Source organism: Procambarus clarkii, chromosome 94, assembly GCF_040958095.1.
Source record: "Procambarus clarkii isolate CNS0578487 chromosome 94, FALCON_Pclarkii_2.0, whole genome shotgun sequence".
Lineage (NCBI taxonomy): Eukaryota > Metazoa > Arthropoda > Malacostraca > Decapoda > Cambaridae > Procambarus > Procambarus clarkii.
Window position 1 is genome coordinate 1,916,456 of NC_091243.1, and position 23,584 is coordinate 1,940,039.

Genomic DNA, 23,584 nt, shown 5'->3' on the forward strand with positions numbered 1-23,584 from the left:
ATTTCGTAAGTATAAATATAGATTCCACACCTGTGACAGGTAAAACTATGCTTTTCTTGAAAAACAGCGCCATCTGTTGCATTTAAGAGCAACACACATGCTATAATAAATGTGTTGCAATTCCTTTTCAATGTTTCTGATTGCATTGATAAATTGAATTTTTATAGATTTATTTTCATTGTGGTTTAATTTTTTGTGTGAATTGCGTTGGAATTGAGCTGTATTGTTTACCATACATTGCGTGAGAATAGCTTATTTTTTTCACATTTTCCTTTCATTTTTTTTACTGTTTTTCTTATATTTCAATGATGGAAACAGCACATCATTTGATGTTCCCAATTTTCTTATGGGAACATCAGACTTTTTGGGAAGGCATCGAACGAGGGAATGGTGAATGGTGGGGACGACGAGGGGACGGAAGTGAGAGATGAGGGGGAAGGATGAGGGGGAAAAGGGAGAGGGGTAATGGTGGGGAAGGACGAGGGGACAGGGGAGTTTGGGATGGTGAGGACAAGGGGATGGGGATATGGAGAATGGTGGGGAGGACAAAGGGACAGGGGAGTGGGGAATGATTGGAAGGCCGATGAGACGGGTGAGGGGTGGGGGGGGGAAGGTGGGGAGGACTGAGGGACAGAGAAGGTTGCTGTGGCCGGGTACTGCTAGTAGTTAAATAAAAATATGTAGGGCAGAGAAGAGGGCCCCTCCCGAGGGACGAGCCTAGGAGATCGACTTTTTTTTAGGTGAATGGTTAGGGAAGGGCGTGTGAAACAGGTGAGGGGAGGGGAGTGGAAGGGATGGGAGGGGGAGTGGAGTAAAGCGGGCCAACCAGCTGGGAGCTTTGACTGATAGCCCGGCTCTTATTCTCGTGTTTTTTTTTTGTGTTTAAACAATGTCTGTTTTATGTAGGAAGTTCCAGATGGTGTAGTGAAGTGTATATATATTTTACCAACAACGTAAAACATTCTCACTAATTCTCCGCCTGTGGTGTCAGCATCCGATGTCTTCATCAGCATGTGTAAGAGGTGCCATTAGTTTCATGTCAATACATGCATGTTTACGGTTGGAGGTCTCACTGACGAATGAACTGTGAGGCAATGACCCATAATATTTATGTAAACATAGGGTGGGCCTCCTCACCCCACCCTCCCCTCCCCTTTCCCTTCAGCCAAGACCGGTAAGGAGTGGCGCATAGCTATCACATGGAGCGTGTTAAGCCGCATAGGCATGAGGTTGACTGCTACATACCACATGAGTGTGTGGAACGAACGTTTGGGCGAGCTAGCCGTTTGATCGGTGAGCTGTGACTGACTGAGGTAGACGAGGTGTGAGCGAGGGGATATAATACTTTTGTAAACAAGGGGTGTGTCCTCGTCAGTCCACCCCTCCCCCTCCATCCCAGCCAGCTCCTTCAGCCTTCACATAACTTCCACATGGCCCCCCCTCCTCCCATGTCACACGCCTCATAGCCACTGGGGTGGGCCACACATCACATAGTGTGGAGCGAGCGTTCGAGTGGGGTCACCTCTTTGATGTCTGCCATGTGACTGAGGTAAATGACCACAATACCCCCATAATAGCCGCTCCTGCCTGCCCACTCCCATCCCCCCTACTCTTGGCTCGCCGTGTTTACTTGTCCCCCAGAGGTTTTGCACTTATATGTATCGCTCTGTATTTAGAACAGCAATAAATAGTTAAGGACGTAAACCCTTTATATATCATTTTATTCTTACAGGTACAGCTAGTACAACGCGTGGCGGGTACTAGCTGTACCCGCCACGCGTTGCTGTGGCTCAGTCTGGTTAAATGGAAAAGAAGGAAAAGAGAAAATGCATGTTTCTAATATGTTTAATATCACAATGCTTGTGCATATACAATATTTTTTGTTGTTACATTGACTGTTTAGATATAAAGATTGTCTGGTTTGCCGACTCTAGAACACGCAACATATTACTGTCCATGTGAGAAGCAATCCGTGTATAGATCTAAACCACACAATTCTAAAGATTGGCCCTGAGCTTTGTTGATGGTTTTTGCAAACGCCAATCGAATGGGGAATTGCAATCTCTTAAATTGAAATGGCATATCCGTTGGAATCATAGGAATGCGAGGAATGAGAACATCTTCACCTTTTAGTGGTCCTGTCAAGATTGTTGTTTCTATGACGTTGCTGATCAATTTTTTTACTGCAAGCAGCGTGCCGTTGCAAAGTTTTGGCTGGTTGATATTTCGCAACATGATAATTGGCACGCTGATATTCAACTGCAGGACGTGCGGTGGTATCCCTGGCAGATCGAGTGAATTCAAAAATACTGTTGGATAATTAACCGCTTCATCTGCTTCCACAACAGTGTCGACGGACTTGTATGTGACTGTCTCGCTTTTGATGTTAGACTGAATAATATTGTTTAGTTCGTAGAAGTCTTTGTTCTTGGCCGCAAGAACAGCTCGTTCACTTAGCCAATCATGATTTTTATAATTGATTTGAATATTGGGAAATACTTTTTCAACCAATTCTTCTTTTGACGTCACTAAATTGCAGAAGTTATGAGGCAATGAAATTCGTCCTGAGGTCAGATCAACCGGCACGTTTCCGTTCCAATTTCAGGCATTTGATGTGCGAATATATCAGCTGAAAGATCGTTTTGCAGCTGGATACGCATATTTGTAGTTAATTTTAATGTGTTTTTGTGGCGCCACAAAGTAGAGTATTTCAGGCAAGCATTTATTTCGTCCGCTGGTGTCGATCGAGGAATGACAGGTAACGTTTGCCTGAAATCTCCTGCAAGCAATATAAATGCGTTCCCAAATGGTCTGATGTTTCCACGCAAATCTTGTAATGTTCGGTCAAGAGCCTCTAACGATTTTTTGTGGGCCATTGTGCATTCATCCCAAAGAATGAGTGCATTTCTGCAATACTTTTCTCGTGCCAGATGCTTTGGAAATGTTGCACGTGGGAGTTTCAATGAATTGCATGTTCAGTGGCAATTTCAAAGCCGAATGAGCAGTTCTTCCACCTGGTAGCAATGTCGCAGCTATTCCAGACGATGCAAGAGCTAAGGCTATGCCATTTTGGGATCGAATTGCTGCCAGAATCAGTCTTATCAGGAAGGTTTTACCAGTTCCTCCTAGCGAATCTTAGAAGAAGATTTCTCCAAGCCCGTGATTGACAGTTTGAATTATTCGATCGTAAATGCCTTTTTGCTCAAGCGTTAGCTTAGGAATATTTGATTGCGCATATGACAACAGTTCATCCGTGTTGTAATTTTGTTCACGACACAATTCTACATCAAACGAAGAAGCAGCAAATTGATTTGGTGATGGCATTCCCAACTGATTGAGAACTTTGTTTGCGATTTCTAAGCACAAATCTTCAATCATTATCAACGCTTCGTTGTAGATTTCTGCTGTGAAATCCATGTTCATTTTGAATTTTCCTTGCGTATTCGATGGACAATATCTTCAGCCATGTGCGATTTATATTTCTCCCATAACTCTGTTGGAGATGAAGGAGAGCAGGCGGTCAATATGATTGCAAACAATGCACGAATTTGATTTGGATGTGACGTGTTGGACGCGTCATTAATGCATACATCCCAGTGTCGGTCGTTCTCCAGTAAATTCAGAGCTTGACCTGCACTACAGAAAGTGGCATGTGTAACGCCGTTGACAAATCTCAATTGCTGGAAAGACGTTGGACCGGCCAAATTTACCAACAGCATGCGAAGAAAGAAACATTCATCTTGATTGGGATGCACGGTGTACAATCTGCCTATCGTAGTTTGTTTGAATATGCCAGGATGTCCTTCGACTTGCTTTCCTCGTTTGCGTCGTTCAAATGATTTTCTACTGGCATTCCATGTGTAGTATGTAGGAACTTCCGAATACAGAAGTGTTTTCGCAAACGGGTCATTTTGGCATAACGTGAAGAAAGCAGTTAACGTTGTAGCCGGTGGATTCATGGCTTTGTGTTGCACATTTGCTGCTGTGAAATAAATGCGTTGTCCATTTCCTAGATGTACAGCTAAGTGAACAACAGTTGGACTTCGTTCATGTATGGGAAATGAAAGAATTCGCCATGCAGCTTCATTCCTGCTTATGTATCTTCCAGCCTGATACTGTGCGATTTCATCGATATGTATGACCGCATTTCTATCACTTCTTTCTGGCCGCACGCCAAAAACTGCCATGTCGCTACCCTTATTCACATACTTACAAATGTATTTGATCGATTTAACGGAGTTACAGTGTTCCACGTTTATATGGGCTTTGTATGTTTTTGATAGCAAAGGCATATATGGAACAACCCACCGGTTATAGGACTTCGATGTCACCGTTTCTCATTTGTATGGTTGCAAATTTACCGCCATCTTCTGCTGATCTTCTGTATAAAGTATATCCATCGTTTCCTGTAACTGTGTTGGATACAAATGCTCGAGGATATTGCTTAGAGCATTTTCCGTCTATCAGGCATGGTGAATTTGGATTCAGTGTACCACAAGGTCCGTGTATCATGTTTTTCGTCACAGTTTCATGCAAATGCTTATCGACGTCGGCATTGGGTAATTCAGCGGATATTATATCGTCGATTTCGTTTGAAGTTAATTTGTTATAGAGCCAGATGTGCTTGTAGCAATCCTCTCTTTTGCCATTCCACTGAGTACATCCAGCAGCGCACAGACCTAAACACTTCATGTTTTATCATGAAATCCATCAGGGATTTCAGCTTCTGTCAGAAAACATGTGCTGTGATGTCATGCCTATCCACGGGCGATTGCCCAGGAAGTAAGAGCTGTTGTATATCGTCCCAAGCTGGATTACATGTGAATATAATAAGTTGGTCTGGACGTCCGTAGTGACGAACATACGCAATTGCATCTTGAGCATACTTGTGCATATGACGTGGACTGCCTGTATAGGAAGATGGCAAAATCGTTAGTCTTCCAACGTTAGTTGTATTACCGTCATTTACAACTGCATCTCGCAAATGAACATATTCTTCAGAGCGAAGCTTGGTCTGATTCAACGGATGAATATGAAACGTCTGTTTCGATTTATACATACATATTTACGATATATTGGTGAAACAATTGACGGCGTTTCAAAATGTGATTGTCTTCATTCACTCGAATCATTAATCGGTATGAATAATAGTTCATTGCGCTGCATTTCATACTTGTTTCCTCGCCACTGACTGGATTTATCCTCTTAACGTTCAAGTGATATCCATCGGCACCATCCCAAAAAATGTTGGATATTGGAGGGCATCGTAGCACCGATGAGTTTCTGCAACTTTTGTCAATTGATCGTTTCTCCGATGAAGAACAATGTCTCTTGGTTGGAATTGATCTTCGACTATTACAATTGCCACTTCGTCTATAGTTGGAGCATTGAATCTTCGCACATGTTGTCCAGCAGGCGTTTTGTCAGCATGAATAACAATCTTGTGTGCATCAGATGGCATCATGTCAATTGATGTTTTGAATAAACGCACTAAATTGTTTTTTTCGTGAAGAAGCTGTTGCAACTGGGAAACGATGGACCTTTTTATGCCGGTAGAAATTCGGCAGCATGCATTCAATTCATCATTGCCATCACCGATGAAATACATTTGTAGGAGTTTATGTTGACCATCTGGGAACGGAAGCAGAGAGCCGGCTTTATGATAAATTTGTCCTTTCACTTTAAAAGCTGGCATGGAATGAGCTGGTATGATGTTTGCGCCAAACGACGTCATTTGGAAGCATGAGTTGTTCCTGATGTTAGATAGGAAATGCTTTGATTCGGCTGTATATCCGGCAAGCAAAGTTTGTAATGGCTCTGGCGGTTCAGCAAGATGAGGCAGTTTAATTTTTCGGTGGCTCAACAGATTCCTTTCGTTTCTCCATTAAATTTGAGAGCCTTGCAATAAGGACACACCTCAGTCATATCTCCGATGAGAACATCCCGGTTCAAACTATAATCATCAGCTGGGTTGTACCGGAATGCAAGGCGATTGACATCGCATGATTGGTGAGCACGGAGTCGTATTTGACGGCGGTTTGCTGTTACTCGTTGACGTCTTTTAGCCACTCTCAGCCTGTCGCGTTCATTCTGTTGAGAACGAAGCACATCTGAAGCTGCAGAACGTGATAGCCGTGCTCGCAACCGTGCATCCTCAATTCTGGCTGCACGCCGCTCTGCTGCTTCCTCGGCACGTATTTGAGCTATTCTTTGTCTGTTTCGCTTGTTTACTGATGACCGTTCATCCTCAGTTTGAGTTGCAATTACTCGTCGCACTGCTTCTGCTCCGCGAGTACGACGAACTAAGTGTGATCTTCTACGAGGCATTGTTTGGATGAACTAAAGCAGATCGATTACACTGAAAAAGAAGAAAGAAAGTTAAAAGAAAAACATAAAATTGCAAAATAATAAAAAAGGGTAATATACGTACTAAAATACAAAGTGAAAAAAAGAAACTAACGAAATATTTCACTTCAAGCACAGATGGTCCGACCTGAGCAGCCGTGGAGTGAGGACGTGTTTCGGCCTCCGTGTCTGCTGGGGTTGTTTGTCATTTGGTCGCCAGGTGGTGTGGGCGTCACTGCCCTCCCAGTGTTGTTGCCTACCTGGCTGCGTGCTGACGTGGCAGTTTCGACATGGGGGCCTTGCAATTCCTCCTGTTCTGCGGGTGAATTCCGTGGGACTGGAGTTCTCATGTAAGGCTGGTTATCCAGCCATTGAGTTGGTGATGTGCGACATGCTTCGTGTCCCGGTGGAGGCTGTCTACGGAGTTGAGCTTGTTACGGCCCACCGGGTGATTATCAAGTTCGTGCGGGAGGAAGAGTATCGGGACTTCCTCCGTCGGTACGAAGGGCGTTCGTTGCAGTTGCCGGATGGCGCCGGCTCTGTTGCGTTCTCGGACCGAAGTGGTGCCCTGACTTATGTCAGTGTACACGGTGCGCCCCTGGAGTTCCCTGAAGACCTTCTCTGGCGCTTCTTCGGGAGGTATGTTGCAGTCATCAGTGTGTGGGTGAACACGCTTTTCTCGGGGAAGTATGCTGGGAAGCAGACGAACATCCGTACCGTAGGTATACGCCTGCGGTCGGATATCCCATCTTCTGTCCGGCTGCTGGGTTACTACGTTCGGGTGTATTATGCCTGGCAGCCCCATACCTGTTTCCGATGTGGCCACTTAGGGCATCAGGCTGCCGGGTGCTCTGAGGCCCCTGCTGCACCTGTTAACTTGTTCCGGGATGAGGATTTCCCGCCGCTCCTTCAGGGCGTGGATTCCAGAGATGAAGAGGGGCAGGTCCCGTTCGCTGCTGATGCGGCCCCCCCTGCATCGCCCGACATGCCCCCCGGTGGTTGTTGTCCCCCCTCCGGGTGTTCCGGTGGCTCCTGTCGCTGGTCAATTCGCTGTGCCAGTTGCTCCAGAGGGTCTTCCGGATGGTCTGTGCGAGTCGTCTTCATCTTCCTCGTCTCCTGCTGATGCGCCTGGTCATGCACCCTCGCCAGGTGTTACGGCTGTGCTGGGTGTTGGGGGGGCTGCGGAGCGTCCTGCTGTGTGCGGCCCGGTTCCCCCTGTGGTTGAGGCTGCTGCCGTACTGCGACGGGCGTCGGTTCGCCCAGTTTGTGTGGCCCGTGGTTCTGGGTCCGCCTTCGGCTGTGAGGATGTGCGGTCAGTCCCCAAGCGTTCCAAGCGTTCTTCTACTGCTTGGGCTGATGTGGAGGACTTCGACGCGGGTGGAGCTTCGGACAATGATGTGGCGGTTCCGGGTGCTTCGCGCTCTACGTCGCTGGTGGTTGCTGACGTCCATGTGTCTGCTGTTGACGATGGCTGTGCGTATGATTTACCTCCTGTTCTTTCTCCTGCAGAAGGTTCTCCGCAGTGGGGGGTGGTTGCTCCTACAGACGTGGGTGGTGAGGGTTCTGGTGCGAGCCGAGGTCTCAAGCTGGTGCTGAAGAAGGATGCCAAGCGTGGGGGTCCTAGCAGGTACAACGTCTGGTGGTTGACGCGGGGCCCTGTGAGGCATCCGAGGAGGCTCCCAGTGCGCTGCCCATTGCCCGGCCTCGTGGGAAAGAGCCTCTCCCTCTCGTCTTGGCCTCCGACGTTGCGTATGATGATAAGAATCCTTTGCAGTTTGAAATTGTTGACCGCGTGCGTCCTGTTCCGTGGTGCCCTTCTTCCATCTGGGTTCAGCGGGCTCGGTGTTTTATTGTGGGTGTGCCGGAGTTGATGCCTGATCCTCGTACGGTTCATAATATACCTGTTCCGGAGGACGTCATGTTACTTTGGGAGGCGTATTGTGTTCGATTCCCTTCGGCGGAGTGGCCGGATAAGTATGAGAATTTTGAGTATTCTGTGTGCTTGCTGTGCGTTTGGTGTGTGCTTGGACCTGTGGTTTGTTTGCAATGTGTTGTACCTATTGTGCGCCTTTCAGGCCGGTGTTATGTTTGTTCTCATGACCGTTGTTTTGTTGTATTTCTTGTATTTCCGGTATTGTTGTTTCTTTTTCCTGTGTTTCATTATGTTTATGTTCATTGTTGTGTTTTTGTTATCTGCCCTTCAGGCCGGTATTTAGTGTCTTTGTATAAATTTGTATTAATTTGTTTTGTGCTGAATTGTCTTGTTATGTTTCTTGATGTACTTTCTGTTGTGTTTTATTCTCGGTCCTTCAGGCCAGTGCATGTATGTTGTTGTGTTTGTACCTGTTTTGTTTTCAGGTGTGCGTATTTTGCTTGTTTATTTTTATTGTTTATTTTGGCCTCGCCCTTTGTTACGGGGCGGATGGCTTGGTGTGGGTGTTTTTATTCCTGTATTGTTTATGCTGTACGTTTGACCTGGTGTTTTCATATTGCTTTACCTGTTGTACGTGTTTGTTCTTTATGTTTTGTGTGGAGTGTATTGTGATTGTCCTGTAATGTTTTCTGTTATGCCTCTTGATGTATGTTTTGTTTTGTGAAGGTTTTGTTTTGTGATGTTACAATGGCTAGTTTGCCATTGTCTTATGTTTTGTGCCTTGATGTATGCTGTGTTTTTCTATGCATTTATCGTGTTTGTGTTTTGTTGTGCTATGCTGTCGGCCCTTCTGGCCAGTGGTCTATTGTTTTAGTTTGTTCTGTTCTGTATTATGTATTGTTTTTATTGTATTTAAATTGCATGCTTTGCATGTAAAAATAAAAAAAAAATAAAAAACTTCAAGCACAAATCAATCCACACAGCTCAATTCCACAGCAAATTGCACTGAAAAAATAAGAACAACAGTTACCAAACGAAATGAAAAGAAATGAAAAAAATACAAAAATAAACTATACTCACGAAACGAACGGTATGATAAAGCACACAGCTTAATTCCAACACAATGTCACACAAAATAATTATATCAAAATTAAAATAAACAAAAATCTTAGAAAATTCAATTTATCAATGCAATTGGAAACATTGTAATGATATCGTAAGATATATAGTATAAAATGTGTTGCTCTTACGTCCAACAGATGGCGCTGTTTTTCAAAAAAAGCATGTTTTTTCCGGTCACAGGTGAGGCAGGCATATAGTAGGTATATAAAAACACGCGCCTATTCGAATGCAAAATTGTGTCAAAATTTCAAAGCAATCGGTAAAGAGGTTTCGAAGATTTCCCTCATTTGAAAAAAACATGAAAAACACAGTTTAAAAAAACAAAACATGTTTTTTCCCGTCACAGACGTGACATCTATATAATATGTACATAAAACCCGCTCAGATGCGAATGGAACATTGTGTGAAAATTTCAAAGCATTCGGTGAAGAACTTTTGGTGATTAGCGATTTTGAACAAACGAACAATTCCATTTTTATTAATATAGATAATGTGTGTTGCTCTTACATGCAACAGATGGCGCTTTTTTTATGGATGGTTTTACCTGTCACAGGTGTGGCATCAATATTTATACTCAGGAAATAAACGGAATGGTAAACAACACAGCTCAATTGCAACGCAATGTCACACAAAATAATTAAATCAAAATGAAAATCAATCGAAATCAATGAAAATTCAATTTATCAATATAACTGGAAACATTGAAATGGAATCATAACAAATTTAGCATAGCGTGTGTTGCCCTTACGTGCAACAAATGGCACTACTTTTCAAACAAACACGTTTTTACCTGTCACAGGTGTGGCATCTATATAGTAGGTATATATAAAAACATATACGTATTCGAATGGAACGTTGAGTCAAAATTTTAAAGCAATCAGTGAAGAACTTTTGGAGATCACAGCTTGTGTTGCTGTTACGTCCAACAGATGGCGCTGTTTAAAAAAAAAAAAGTTTTTACCTGACACAGGTGTGGTATCTATATATTAAGTATATAAAAACACGCTCCTATTCGTATGCAACGTTGAGTCTAAATTTCAAAGCGATCGGCAAAGGGGTTTCGAAGATTTTCCTCTCATGAAAAACACAGTTTATCCAAAAAGCATGTTTTTTTCTCGTAACAAACGTGACATCTATATAATAAGTATACAAAAACAAACCTGTTCGGATGCGAATGGAACCTTGTGTCAAAATTTCAAAGCAATCGGTGTAGAACTTTCGGAGATCAGCGATTTTGAACAAACGAACATTTCCATTTTTATTTATATAGATTAAACACTAAGCCATTTACAATGACAATAATAATGATTTTAAAAAATGTGCAAACATCGTTCTTTCCTCAAATAACTTGTAAGAGTAACGAACCTCGTCGTAAGACAGTATTCAATCTTCTTATAATAATACTTTATTCATCCAAATACTAATTAAAGTAAACCTGCTAGCCCGTCTTCGTCCAAATACCATTTAAAGTAATCCTGTCTATATGGTGCCTCAGTCAGTCAGTCAGTCACGTCAGTAAGTGTTTACTGAATGTGGTAATCATTTTCTAGTTTAGTTTGAAGTTTTACATCAAAAAAGAAAATAATATTATCATCTATGTCGTCTATATGTTGTTGTCTCACTCAATCAAGTCACTAAGTGTCTACTGAATGTGTGAATCATTTCTTGTGTGTACATTTTTTATCTTTAAAGTAATAATAATACGATCATCAAGCTTATCTATATGGTGTCTCAGTCAGTCAGTCAGTCAAGTCAGTAAGGGTTTACTGAATGTGGTAATCATGTTCTATTGTAGTTTAAAGTTTTACATCTTTAAATTAATAATAATATTATCATCAGTGCCGTCTATATGTTGTTGTCTCACTCAGTCAAGTCAGTAAGTGTTTACTGAATGTGTGAATGATTTCTTGTGCGTACACATTTTTTTTTTAGCTTTGTTTAAAGTTTTTCATCAATAAGTTTTAATAATAATAATAATACGAACATCAAGCCTGTCTATGCTGACTCAGTCATTTAGCCAGTCAAGTCAGTAAGTGTTTACTGAATGTGGGAATCATTTACTTGTGTGTACATTTTTTAGCATCTCTCCAGCTGAGACAATAGTGAAATAAGATCAACATGATTAAAAACAAACTGAGTCAGTTTATCATTGTGCGTAGTCTTTCATCATGAAAGCGGAAATATCGGCTTATGTACAACTAAATGATAATAAGGACCAAGCCCGACATTTAGCCATTTAGCTTTGTGTCATTTGCCACCTGTTTGCGAGCCCCGTCCGACATCCACGCGCTCTCTCTCTGTCTGTCTCTCTCTTGGGAGTTGATAGCTCGCCTCTCCAGTCGTTAGCCCTCATTAGGTCAGCAAAAGCAGAGACTGTTGTTATCATAGCGGGACAATGAAAATAGAATGTTCACCACTCTTAATATTTTTATTCAATAACTGCTAAACATATTGTAGGTACATATTTTTATTTTTATCAAGGTAGAACAAACATTACTGAATCAAAGTAGATAATATCCCAAAACACATTACGGCAAAACACATCACGATTTTTACACTCTCACGAGTGAAGTTTCAGCCTTTTTTTTATTTTTTTGTCTATAGGCAAGCGATTGATACATTGTTTCATCAGACGTTTAGGAAGAGGTGGTATAGATATTATATTTTTCACTGCCATTATCACTATCGCTGCTTGTGCTATCAATATAGCTACTTCTATTAAGATCATCCCCCAACTCTGATCCTTCGCAGAGGGGTAAAATTTTCTTCGTCACTACTTATTATTACAAACTGAGATACTGAGGATGTGTTCCTCACATCTCGAGCTCTAACCTTATATGGGAGTTGGTGTCAACTGAGTTGAGGGCTGAGGAATAGATTCATATCAACATCTGATAGTAAACCTTGTTGTTGACTCTCTGTAAGCAATATATTCCCATCCACAGAAATGCCTGCAAACACCGCATCATCAATACTTCCAATCATACCCATGAGATCATCATAGTCAGCCGTCCTATTATTATTATTATTATTATTATTATTATTATTATTATTATTATTATTATTAATATTATTATTATTGCCTAAACCCCAAACTCCCGTTAAGAGGCTTGGGGATAAGCCCTCTTCAACTGCATTCATAAAATGTGGTAAGTTATTATTACCACCACCTGCATCTCCTCTATTCTCCTCAGCAGCGACCTTACTAGTACTAGGCTTAACTCTACTCTCACCAGGGGAGATATTAATACTACTATTACTATTACCAACACTAGCTACATCAATAGCAGCGGTGGCAACACCCGCAGTAGCAGAAGCAGCTCTCCACCGAGGAGTGAAAAAGGGGACCACTCTCTTAATGACAGTGCGGTCTTTCATGAGATTGAGATATATACATTGTGGATAATATCGAGCCTGGAGTGTCCTGGGGTCATATGAAGGTTCAAAGTTCGCAATACCTCCAGCACAGTAAAAACACAGGACATGATCTCCGACTCCTAAGAAAAAACATATATAAATAAATAAATAAATAAATAAATAAATAAATAAATAAATAAATGAGAGCAGTACTAAGGCAGATCACACCAGCATAACTTTCACTCTGCTCCCCAATCTCCACACGTCGTAATGCTAACACATTAAGAGTAGCTCTAATAATAATAATAATAATGAGAAGAAGAAGAAGAAGAATATTAATGTTCCATTACTCATCACATGAGAAAAAGTCTGCACGGCTCAATTCTGCAGGTGCGTCTCCCCAGCTTATCTGGCCAGACGATTCCAAGTGATGAAAAGCGAGCCTTATACCCCATTATCTCTCGGTAGACGGGTAGTGAGAATGGTAGAATTCCAGAGTTTTCACCAGCCAATTCTACAGCACCTACAATTATCCACAGTGAATAATAATATTAATAATAATAATGATAATATGCTCATGCTTCCTGTAAACATAACATGAAAAAGATAGCTATTGTGGCAAAACACACAATCATAAAATGGTAAAACATATTAACAAGCTATTCACAGACACAAATTAGTATACACACTTTCACCAAAGTTAATTTCAGAGTCTGAGAGATCACACACTCAAACAATTCGCAAGGAGTACTTACATTTGTTATCTGCTCTACTCCCACTTTCGAGTTGTAGGATGGAATAGGTGAAATCCATTCCATAGGGGAAGGCAATGTCTGTTACTGGAATGCAGACATTTTCAGTAGGTCTACCTCCGAAGAATGGACAGTGGGGTGAGACAGTCTCATGACGGCTGCACGGGATGTCCTCCTGCATCCACCCCTGTATTAGCGTGTAACAAAAGGCGCAGACACAAAAGTCGACGGATTTTGTATAGTAAAATCCGTCGCTTGCTAATTCAATAGGGGGAGAGCCATTCAACAGGCAAACCCCCCCAAACGTGTCTGCACGCATTTGTTCACACCGGAATCGCTCCATACTGAGGAATGTTCTCGTTTGAAAGGCCTCCATGATGGTCACACACTTGAAATTGTGGTAACAGGTGGTCCGCGACTCAAGTTTTTACCCTCACGAAACGGGTGGCACACTTTCACTACATATTCATTGTGAGAGGTTTGTAATAGCTTTAAGGTAAAATCTGACTATTTTAAAGCTGAGTTGGTAGGAATGATGGTTTAGTTTGCTTCGCGTGGTTACAAAATAAAATCTGACGTGCATCGATTATATTTACACTCTCTCGCCCTAAACGTTGCCAAGGTGAATGTAGTTTATCAAAGATAGAATACGTTATACACAGCAATACCTTAGACTAATTTCTATGGTGATCGAGATGGAAAGGAATATACCAATCTCAGTCTGGTCAACTTTAGAAAAAACTACCGCTGAAATTGATGAGTGATGCAAAGTCAATATAAAGACTAGATGAATATATGTCATATCACGATCTATGTTGCTAAACATTAAAGTATTACATGTAATCTTGCAGCTAGAAAGATATTCAAGTGAATATATATATATATATATATATATATATATATATATATATATATATATATATATATATATATATATATATATATATATATATATATATATATATATATATATATATATATATATATATATATATATATGCAATTGACGATCACAAAACACTGATCATTTTATGCGGAATTCTCTGTGGATTTTCCGCATATATATTTATATATATATATATATATATATATATATATATATATATATATATATATATATATATATATATATATATATATATATATATATATATATATGACAGTGTCAGACCACGACACTGGTCACATTCCACTCCATCTTCACTTCTTCTGAAGATGTATTAATATACGAAAGTAACGAAAGTACTTAAGGAAGCTTCTTCTCGACAGCTCATAAAATGGAGGAAAGGGTCCTGAAAGATATTGTTGATAGGAACGTTATCCCTACAGACAAAAATCAGAAGATGCAATTGACTATTTACTATAAAATCAAAAAACGGCCAATCTACTCATGAAAAGCTCTCCAAACTCAAAGCAGAACGCCTTAAAAGAGACCAACGTCGTATATGCCTTCAAATGGTTACTTGGGGATTGTAAGCCCCAAAGAACTCAGTATATAGGCAAGACAACAACGTTTCTTTCCAGGCGATTAACAATGCATAAGCAACAGGGCTCCATAAAAGAACACATAATCTCCTCTCACAACCAGACCATCACCAGAAAAGTCTTAACAGACAACACAGTAGTCATCGATAGGTACAGTGATAGCAGGCGGATCGACATCTGCGAGGCACTACACATAAAAAATCAACATCAGCAATCAACAGCCAATTAATGCACAACTATATTCTACCCACTTCAAGACCCCGAACCAATATAGAAGCATCGAGAGGAAGTATGGGCCAATTGGCCCTCTGCAGTTACTTTCATCCAATTAATACCTTTTTTTTTATTTTTTTGCAAGGATATTCCTGCGCGGGCCCTAAGCCTCTGGCTGGCCTACTAAGTGTTGCTTGTTTCTGTTTTACATGGGTGTAGTATGAGTATTTATGACTCGTATGGTCGCATCAGTAAGATTTTGCCATATGTGTTTAGCAACTTCTCCTGCTCTGTTGAATCTAAGTTGAAATCTTAATGGATTTGTTAGAGTGCACTGTGTCACACAGGTCTGTCAGGCATTTATCCAGTGTTGACATTTCCTCTCATCTTCCGGAACCTGTAAACCTATTTCCCATGCACATGGGTATCCAAGCCTGATGCGATGTAAGTTTACTTCTGTTGTTCTGCTGCTCCCTATCATCAAACTAAGTGGTCGTAGTTGGTTGAATTCTTGTACCAACCTGCAGATCCTGATGTTGCAAGTGCTGTGTTGTGGTCACTGTACATCTTTTGCATTGCTCTAATACCCATTGTTTCGTGTTCTGTCTTCCGTTTGTCAAAAATTTGTTCACCTCATTCAAAACTGTTGCACCATATCACCTCACCCAAGTGCGAGTATATGTAAGATGGATAAGTTGTTTAAGTGCTAGAGTAAGTGAAACTCTGTTTAGTGTTTTCAGGTTACAGTTCTGTGTGTAAACTAAGTCTTTGAAATTGTAATAAGTTATTACGAAACGCGTTCAAGCGTCGCATCAGACTAAAAATATAAATAAATTTTGGAAAATTGATTTTTCAATTACCATCAACAGTAAAAAGAAACAGAAGAAATATTGAGAAAATTCGTGTTAGACTTATTAATCTCACTTTTTCGGTCATATTTAACACCATATGTTTACAAGAAAGACTGCTACCAAAGTATACTAATATATGTATATAAATATATATGTAGACATATATTATTAAATATGACCGAAAGAGTAAGATTAATAATTCTAACACGAATTTTCTCAATCTTTCGTACATTTCTTTTCACTGTTGGTGGTAATTCAAAAATCAATTCTCCAAAATTCATTTTTATTTCTAGTCTGACGCGACACTTGAGCGCGTTTCGTAAAACTTATTACATTTTCAAAGACTTTAGTTTAAACATACACAACTGAATAGAACTTACACATCTCCGATTTGTTTATATCTACATTTGAGTGAGATGGATGGGGTGAAGTGGTATTTAATAAGGTATTAATTTCATCAACACAAGACAGAACACGAAACAATGGGTATTGAATAGAAGTGATTGTAGAAAGCCTATTGGTCCATATTTCTTGATGCTTCTATATTGGAGCGGAGTCTTGAGGTGGGTAGAATATAGTTGTGCATTAATAGGCTGTTGATTGCTGGTGTTGACTTCTTGATGTGTAGTGCCTCGCAAACGTCATGCCGCCTGCTATCGCTGTATCTATCGATGATTTCTGTGTTGTTTACTAGGATTTCTCTGGCGATGGTTTGGTTGTGGGAAGAGATTATATGTTCCTTAATGGAGCCCTGTTGCTTATGCATCGTTAAACGCCTAGAAAGAGATGTTGTTGTCTTGCCTATATACTGGGTTTTTTGGAGCTTACAGTCCCCAAGAGGGCATTTAAAATATATATGTATATATATATATGTCGTACCTAATAGCCAGAACGCACTTCTCAGCCTACTATGCAAGGCCCGATTTGCCTAATAAGCGTAGTTTTCCTGAATTAATATATTTTTTCTATTTTTTTTCTTATGAATTGATAAAGCTACCCATTTCATTATGTATGAGGTCAATTTTTTTTTATTGGAGTTAAAATTAACGTAGATATATGACCGAACCTAACCAACCCTACCTAACCTAACCTAACCTATCTCTATCGGTTAGGTTAGGTTAGGTAGCAGAAAAAGTTAGGTTAGGTTAGGTTAGGTAGGTTAGGTAGTCGAAAAAACATTAATTCATGAAAACTTGGCTTATTAGGCAAATTGGGCCATGCATAGTTGGCTGAGAAGTGCGTTCTGGCTATTAGGTACGACATATATATATATATATATATATATATATATATATATATATATATATATATATATATATATATATATATATATTTATATATACATATATATATATACACATATATATATATATACACATATATATATATATATATATATATATATATATATATATATATATATATATATATATATATATATATATATATATATATATATATATATATATATATTATTCATCTTCCCACTGTTAACAAAAACTATGGATGTTCGTGTTTGCTATTTACTGAGATAAGAATAATAAAAAAATTATCAGCTAGGGAAAAAAGGTAAATGACAACTCTCTCTCTACTGTGTATATAATGTATATCGCCTCTACCTCGTGTTTAATATCTGGCGAGATGTATTCTAGGTATGTGCTTCATAAGCTATCGGGTCTTGTAGGATGCAAAGTAGGAGATTATCTGGGGGAAGCCGAGTTTAAACCGGGAGATTGTATAGTGTATGAGCTACCTTAAATTCATACTCCTTCTGGAGGAATGCCTTACGAGATCTGGGAAAGGTACCCATATACAAGCCTACGGCGTGTGATTCAACCATTAAGTAACTATGTGATGGTGAGTGATCGCATCAAAGTAGGAGGAGCCGTCTTTTCTCATTCTCCTTCACCAGAAACACAACCACACATTACAGCTATTGTGACACAGTGAAGTGCAGGACCACCAATAGAAAATATTGCTGATAACAAAATCCTATTGGAGCAATGTGCTGAGGAGGATGCTGATTGTATAATTGGGGGACTCCCCAATGATACTATGATCAAGAGTCGTTGGAGCTTTAAATTATGCATTAATCAAAATTTAAGCTTGACTAAGCATAATAATTGAATAAAGCGCATAAGAATTCCTTACGGTCTTGGGATCAGCTGTGGTGAGGGGAGGAATCAAGATGAAAAGTGTGAATGGGAGGTGAACTACTACCCAGCCCTGCCTCACTTAGCCCAAGTTTTAAAAAAATAGAAACAAACTCATATTAGTTGAAAAAATGTAGAGCAAGAAATAGTTATGTTAAGTTTGGATGGTGAATAAAATATATACCTACATTATGTTATTGAATAAAAGTATTAAAAGTGGTGAATATTCTATTTTCATTGTCCCGCTATGATAACAGTAGTCTCTGTTTTTGCTGACCTAATGAGGGCTAACGACTGGAGAGGCGAGCTGTCATCTCGCGTGAGAGAGAGTGGATGTCCGGACGGGGCTCGCTAACAGGTGGCAAATGACACACAGTGCTAAATGGCTCAAGGTTGGGCTGGGTTCATATTCTAATTCAGTTGTACATAAGCCGATATTTATGATTTCAGGGTGAAAGACTCCGCGCAATGATAAACTGACTCATTTTTTTAAATTCATGTTGAGACTAGCAAATTAAAGCCGACTATTTCACTATTGTCTCAGCTGGAGAGATGCTAAAAAATTAACACACAAGAAAATGATTCCCACATTCAGTAAACACTTACTGACATGGCTGGCTGACTGACTGAGTCAGCATATAGACGGGCTTGATCTTCTTATTATTATTACTTTAAAAATGTAAAACTTTAAACTACAATAGAAAATGATTCACACATTCAGTAAACACTTACTGACTTGACTGAGTGAGACAACAACATATAGACGGCATTGATGATAATATTTTTTTTTTTAAGATGCAAAACTTGAAACTAAACTAGAAAATGATTACCACATTCAGTAAACACTTACTAATTTGACTGACTTGACCGACTGACTGTGACACCGTAGACAGGTTTAATTTAAATGATATTTGGACGAAGACGGACTAGCAGGTTTACTTTAAATGGTATATGGATTCTTGAGGTTATCTTGAGTTGATTTCGGGGCTTTAGTGTCCCCGCGGCCCGGTCCTCGACCAGGCCTCCACCCCCAGGAAGCAGCCCGTGACAGCTGACTAACTCCCAGGTACCTATTTACTGCTAGGTAACAGGGGCATTCAGGGTGAAAGAAACTTTACCCATTTGTTTCTGCCTCGTGCGGGAATCGAACCCGCGCCACAGAATTACGAGTCCTGCGCGCTATCCACCAGGCTACGAGACCCCTGAGTGGATGGATGAGTGGATGGATGGATGAATAAAGTATTATTATAAGAAGATTGAATACTGTCTTACGACGAGGTTCGTTACTCTTAAAAGTAATTTGGGGAAAGAACGACGTTTGCACATTTTTTAAATATTATTATTATTATTGTTGTTGTAAATGTCTTAAAGTTTAATAAAGAATAAAATTATATATAAATGGTTTACGTTCGTAACTACTTATTTCTGTTCTGAATACAGAGCCATGCATGTATATGCCACACCCTCTGGGTGACAAGGGGCCGCAGGAACAGCTATGGTCGGAGTGTTGTGGTCATTTACCTCAGTCACACGGCAGACATCAAAGAGGTGACCCCGCTCGAGGCGTGTGACGTGTGACACACCAATGAGGCGTGTGACATGGGAGGAGGGGACCATGTGGAAGTTATGCGAAGGCTGAAGGAGCTGGCTGGGATGAAGAGAGAGGGGTGGACTGACGAGGACACATCCCATGTTTATCAAAGTATTATATCCCCTCGCTCACACCTCGTCTACCTCAGTCAGTCACAGCTCACCGATCAAACAGCTACCTCGCCCAAACGTTCGTTCCACACACTCATGTGGTATGTAGCAGTCAACCTCATGCCTATGCGGCTTAACACGCTCCATGTGATAGCTATGTGCCACTCCTTACCGGTCTAGGCTGAAGGGAAAGGGGAGGGGAGGGTGGGGTGAGGAGGCTCATTCTTTGTTTACAAAAATAATATGGGTCATTGCCTCACAGCTCATTCGCCGGTGAGACCTCCTACCGTGAACATACATGTATTGACATGAAACCAATGGCACCTCTTACACCTGCTGATGAACACATCGGATGCTGACACCACAGGCGGAGAATTGGTGAGAATGATTTACGTTTTTGGTAAAATATATATACACTTCACTACACCATCTGGAACTTCTTACCATCTGGAATTTCCACCATCTGGAAATGAGAGCTGCGCTATAAGTCAAGGCTCCCGGCTGACAAGCCGTCTTTACTCCCCTCGCCTCCCCCTCCCTCTCCTGCTTCACATGCCCTTGCTTAACCGTTCACTTAAAAACAATCGATCTCCTAGGCTCGTCCCTCCATTGGAGGGGCCCCACTCTCCACCCCTACATACATTTATTTATATATATATTTTTCCACATGCTTAACTCTTTGTTACATACTCATTCATTTTCATCTTACAACTACCCAACATGCTCACATGGCCATATACTTACACTTCTACCCCAGCGACACACAACCCTCTCATGAGACACTCACCCGGCGTGCCCAGCCACTCTCCGCGACACACAACTACACCTCGGCACCAACCACGCGCCCCCGGGGACCCCGCAGAATTCCCTGGAGACGTAGACCACCCATTTGCCTGTTTCAGATGTGTGCCATTGCACACCTGCTGCAGGTGTAGCGCACGGTCTACGTCTATTTAACCTACACACCGTCCATGATTCTTAATGCCAGGGTCCGTGGCTCTTAACACAAGGGTTTGTGACTCGTAACGCCAGGGCCCGTGACTCGTAATGCCAGGGTCCGTGACTCTTAACACCAGGGTTTGTGACTCGTAACGCCAGGGCCCGTGACTCGTAACGCCAGGGTCCGTGACTCTTAACACCAGGGTTTGTGACTCGTAACGCCAGGGCCCGTGACTCGTAATGCCAGGGTCCGTGACTCTTAACACCAGGGTTTGTGACTCGTAACGCCAGGGCCCGTGACTCGTAACGCCAGGGTCCGTGACTCTTAACACCAGGGTTTGTGACTCGTAACGCCAGGGCCCGTGACACGTAATGCCAGGGTCCGTGACTCTTAACACCAGGGTTTGTGACTCGTAACGCCAGGGCCCGTGACTCGTAATGCCAGGGTTCGTGACTCGTAATGCCAGGGTATGTGACTCGTAACGCCAGGGTATGTGACTCGTAACGCCTGGGTCCGTGACTCGTAATGCCAGGGTATGTGACTCGTAACGCCAGGGTCCGTGACTCGTAATGCCAGGGTATGTGACTCGTAACGCCTGGGTCCGTGACTCGTAATGCCAGGGTATGTGACTCGTAACGCCAGGGTATGTGACTCGTTACGCCAGGGTATGTGACTCGTAACGCCTGGGTCCGTGACTCATAATGCCAGGGTATGTGACTCGTAACGCCAGGGGCCGTGACTCGTAACGCCAGGGCCCGTGACTCGTAACGCCACGGTTCGTGACTCGTAACGCCAGGGTTCATGACTCGCAACACTTGGGTCCGTGACTCGTAACGCCTGGGTCTGTTACTGGTAATGTCTGGGTCCAAGACTAGTAGCCTCAGAGTACGTGACTCGTATCGCCTTTGTTCGTGACTCGTAATGCCAGGGTAAGTGACTCGTAACGCCTCGGTACATGACTCGTAACGCCAAGGTCTGGGACTCGTAACACTACGGTACGTGACTCATAACGCCAGAGTTCATGACAGGTTTCGCCTGGGTCCGTGACTCGTAATGCCATGGTACGTGACTCGTAACGTTTGTATCTTTGTGATGACTGCTGTGGTATGTACAGTATTGTGTACAATGTACGGTACTGTACTCGCCCGGTTGTGCTTATTTAGGTTGAGCTTCGGCTCTTTGGCCCTGCCTCTCAACTTGCGTGTTGGTTTCTGAGCCTATTGGGCTCTATCCTCTCTACATATGAAATTTGTATGGAGTCTGCCTCCACCACTTCACTTTCTAATGCATTCCATTTATTAACTACTCTGACACTAAACAAGTTCTCTCGAATGTCTCAATAGCTCATTTGGGTTCTCAATTTCCCCTTGTGTTTCTTGTGCGTCTTTTTCCTGTATTAAATAACCTCTATTTATCTACTAACAATTCCTCTGAGGACCTTGCAAATGGTGATCTTGTCTCCTCTAAGTCTTCTGTCTTCCTGGGATGTGAATTGATTTTCCTTAGTCTCTCCTCCTAGCTCGCACCCTTCAACTCTGGTATTAGTCTTGTTGCATACCTCTGAACCTTCTCAAATCTAGTCTTGTGCTTGACAAGATATGGACTCCAATGCTGGAGCTGCATACTCCAGGATTGATCTGACATATGTGGTATACAAGGTTCTGAATAATTCCTTACAGAAGTTTCTAAATGTCATTGTTATGATGGCCAACCTGGCATACAGTGCTTTTTTTTTTGCAGGGATATTCCCGCGCGGGCCCTAAGCCTCTGGCTGGCCCACTAAGTGTTGCTTGTTTCTGTTTTACTTGGGCGGAGTATGAGTATTTATGACTCATATGGTCGCTTCAGTAAGATTTTGCCATATGTGTTTAACAACTTCTTCTCTGTTGAACCAAAGTTGAAATCTTAATGGGTTTGTAACTGTGCACTGTGTTAGATAATGGTACAGTGGTCTGTGGGCATTTCTCCACAGTGTTGACATTTCCTTTCATCTTCCGGAACCTGTAAGCCTATTTCGCATGCACATGGGCATCCAAGCCTGATGCGATGTAAATGTACTTCTGTTGCTCTACTGTTCCATTTCATTAAACTAAGTGGTTCGTAGTTGGTTGAATTCTTGAACCAACCCGCAGATCCTGATGTTGCAACTGCTGTGTTGTGGTCACTGTACATCTTTTGTATTACTCTGTTTCTAATTACTTTCTTAATCTGTGATAAACTCTGTAGTATGTAAATGTCTACATTTCTTCTCTTAGTTGCAAGTTTTGCAGCTTCGTCTGCAATGTCATTTCCTATTATTCCCACATGACTTGGCACCCAGTTGACAAGTACCCGTCGGCGTTGTCGTTTGAGTGTTTGCATTAATGATATGACATTTGTGATCAGATGTATGTTATCACATATGTGTTCTTGTTGCAATGTTTCAATGGCGGTTCTTGAATCTGTATGTATGATAACATGTTGTCGGTGTTCAGCAAGAGCATGTTCCAAAGCCTTTTGAATGGCTAACATCTCTGTTTGTAAAGTCTAAATATTTGAGAGCCTCCAACTATTTACAGTTTCCTGTTTTATCTGCAGCTTCGGTTTCTTGTCGGTGCTGGTCTAGTAAAGTAAGTAAAGCTGTCGGATGCCATGTTTGTTCCTATATGCATCTGTGCAATGTTACGTAGCAGATGAGGATATGTCTGGTTCTTTTTTCCTTCAAGAGCCATAATCTTAAAGTCTGCTGGCTTAGATTCCCAAGGGGCTTGCATAACAAAGTCTGCATGTATTTCGTCGACACCCTTCTCAGT

The 23,584-nt window shown here is 41.5% G+C and overlaps 2 protein-coding genes across 2 annotated transcripts in view; both read right to left on the reverse strand.

Annotated features, from left to right (window-relative positions):
• Positions 1-1,947: 1,947 nt before the first annotated feature.
• On the reverse strand, positions 1,948-4,692 carry LOC138359950 (uncharacterized). The gene is made up of 2 exons (XM_069319824.1): positions 4,362-4,692; positions 1,948-2,564 (listed from the first exon to the last, which is right to left on the reverse strand). The coding sequence occupies exons 1-2, from the start codon at positions 4,690-4,692 to the stop codon at positions 1,948-1,950; spliced, it is 948 nt and encodes a 315-aa protein (XP_069175925.1).
• Positions 4,693-12,190: 7,498 nt separating this feature from the next.
• Positions 12,191-23,584, reverse strand: part of LOC138359951 (uncharacterized) — a 31,325-nt gene continuing 19,931 nt past the window's right edge. Inside the window, exons 5-6 of the mRNA XM_069319825.1 lie at positions 22,919-23,068; positions 12,191-12,837 (exon numbers count right to left, since the gene is read on the reverse strand). Of these exons, the coding sequence (XP_069175926.1) occupies positions 12,191-12,837; positions 22,919-23,068 (797 nt within the window). The remainder of the gene's footprint in view (positions 12,838-22,918; positions 23,069-23,584) is intronic.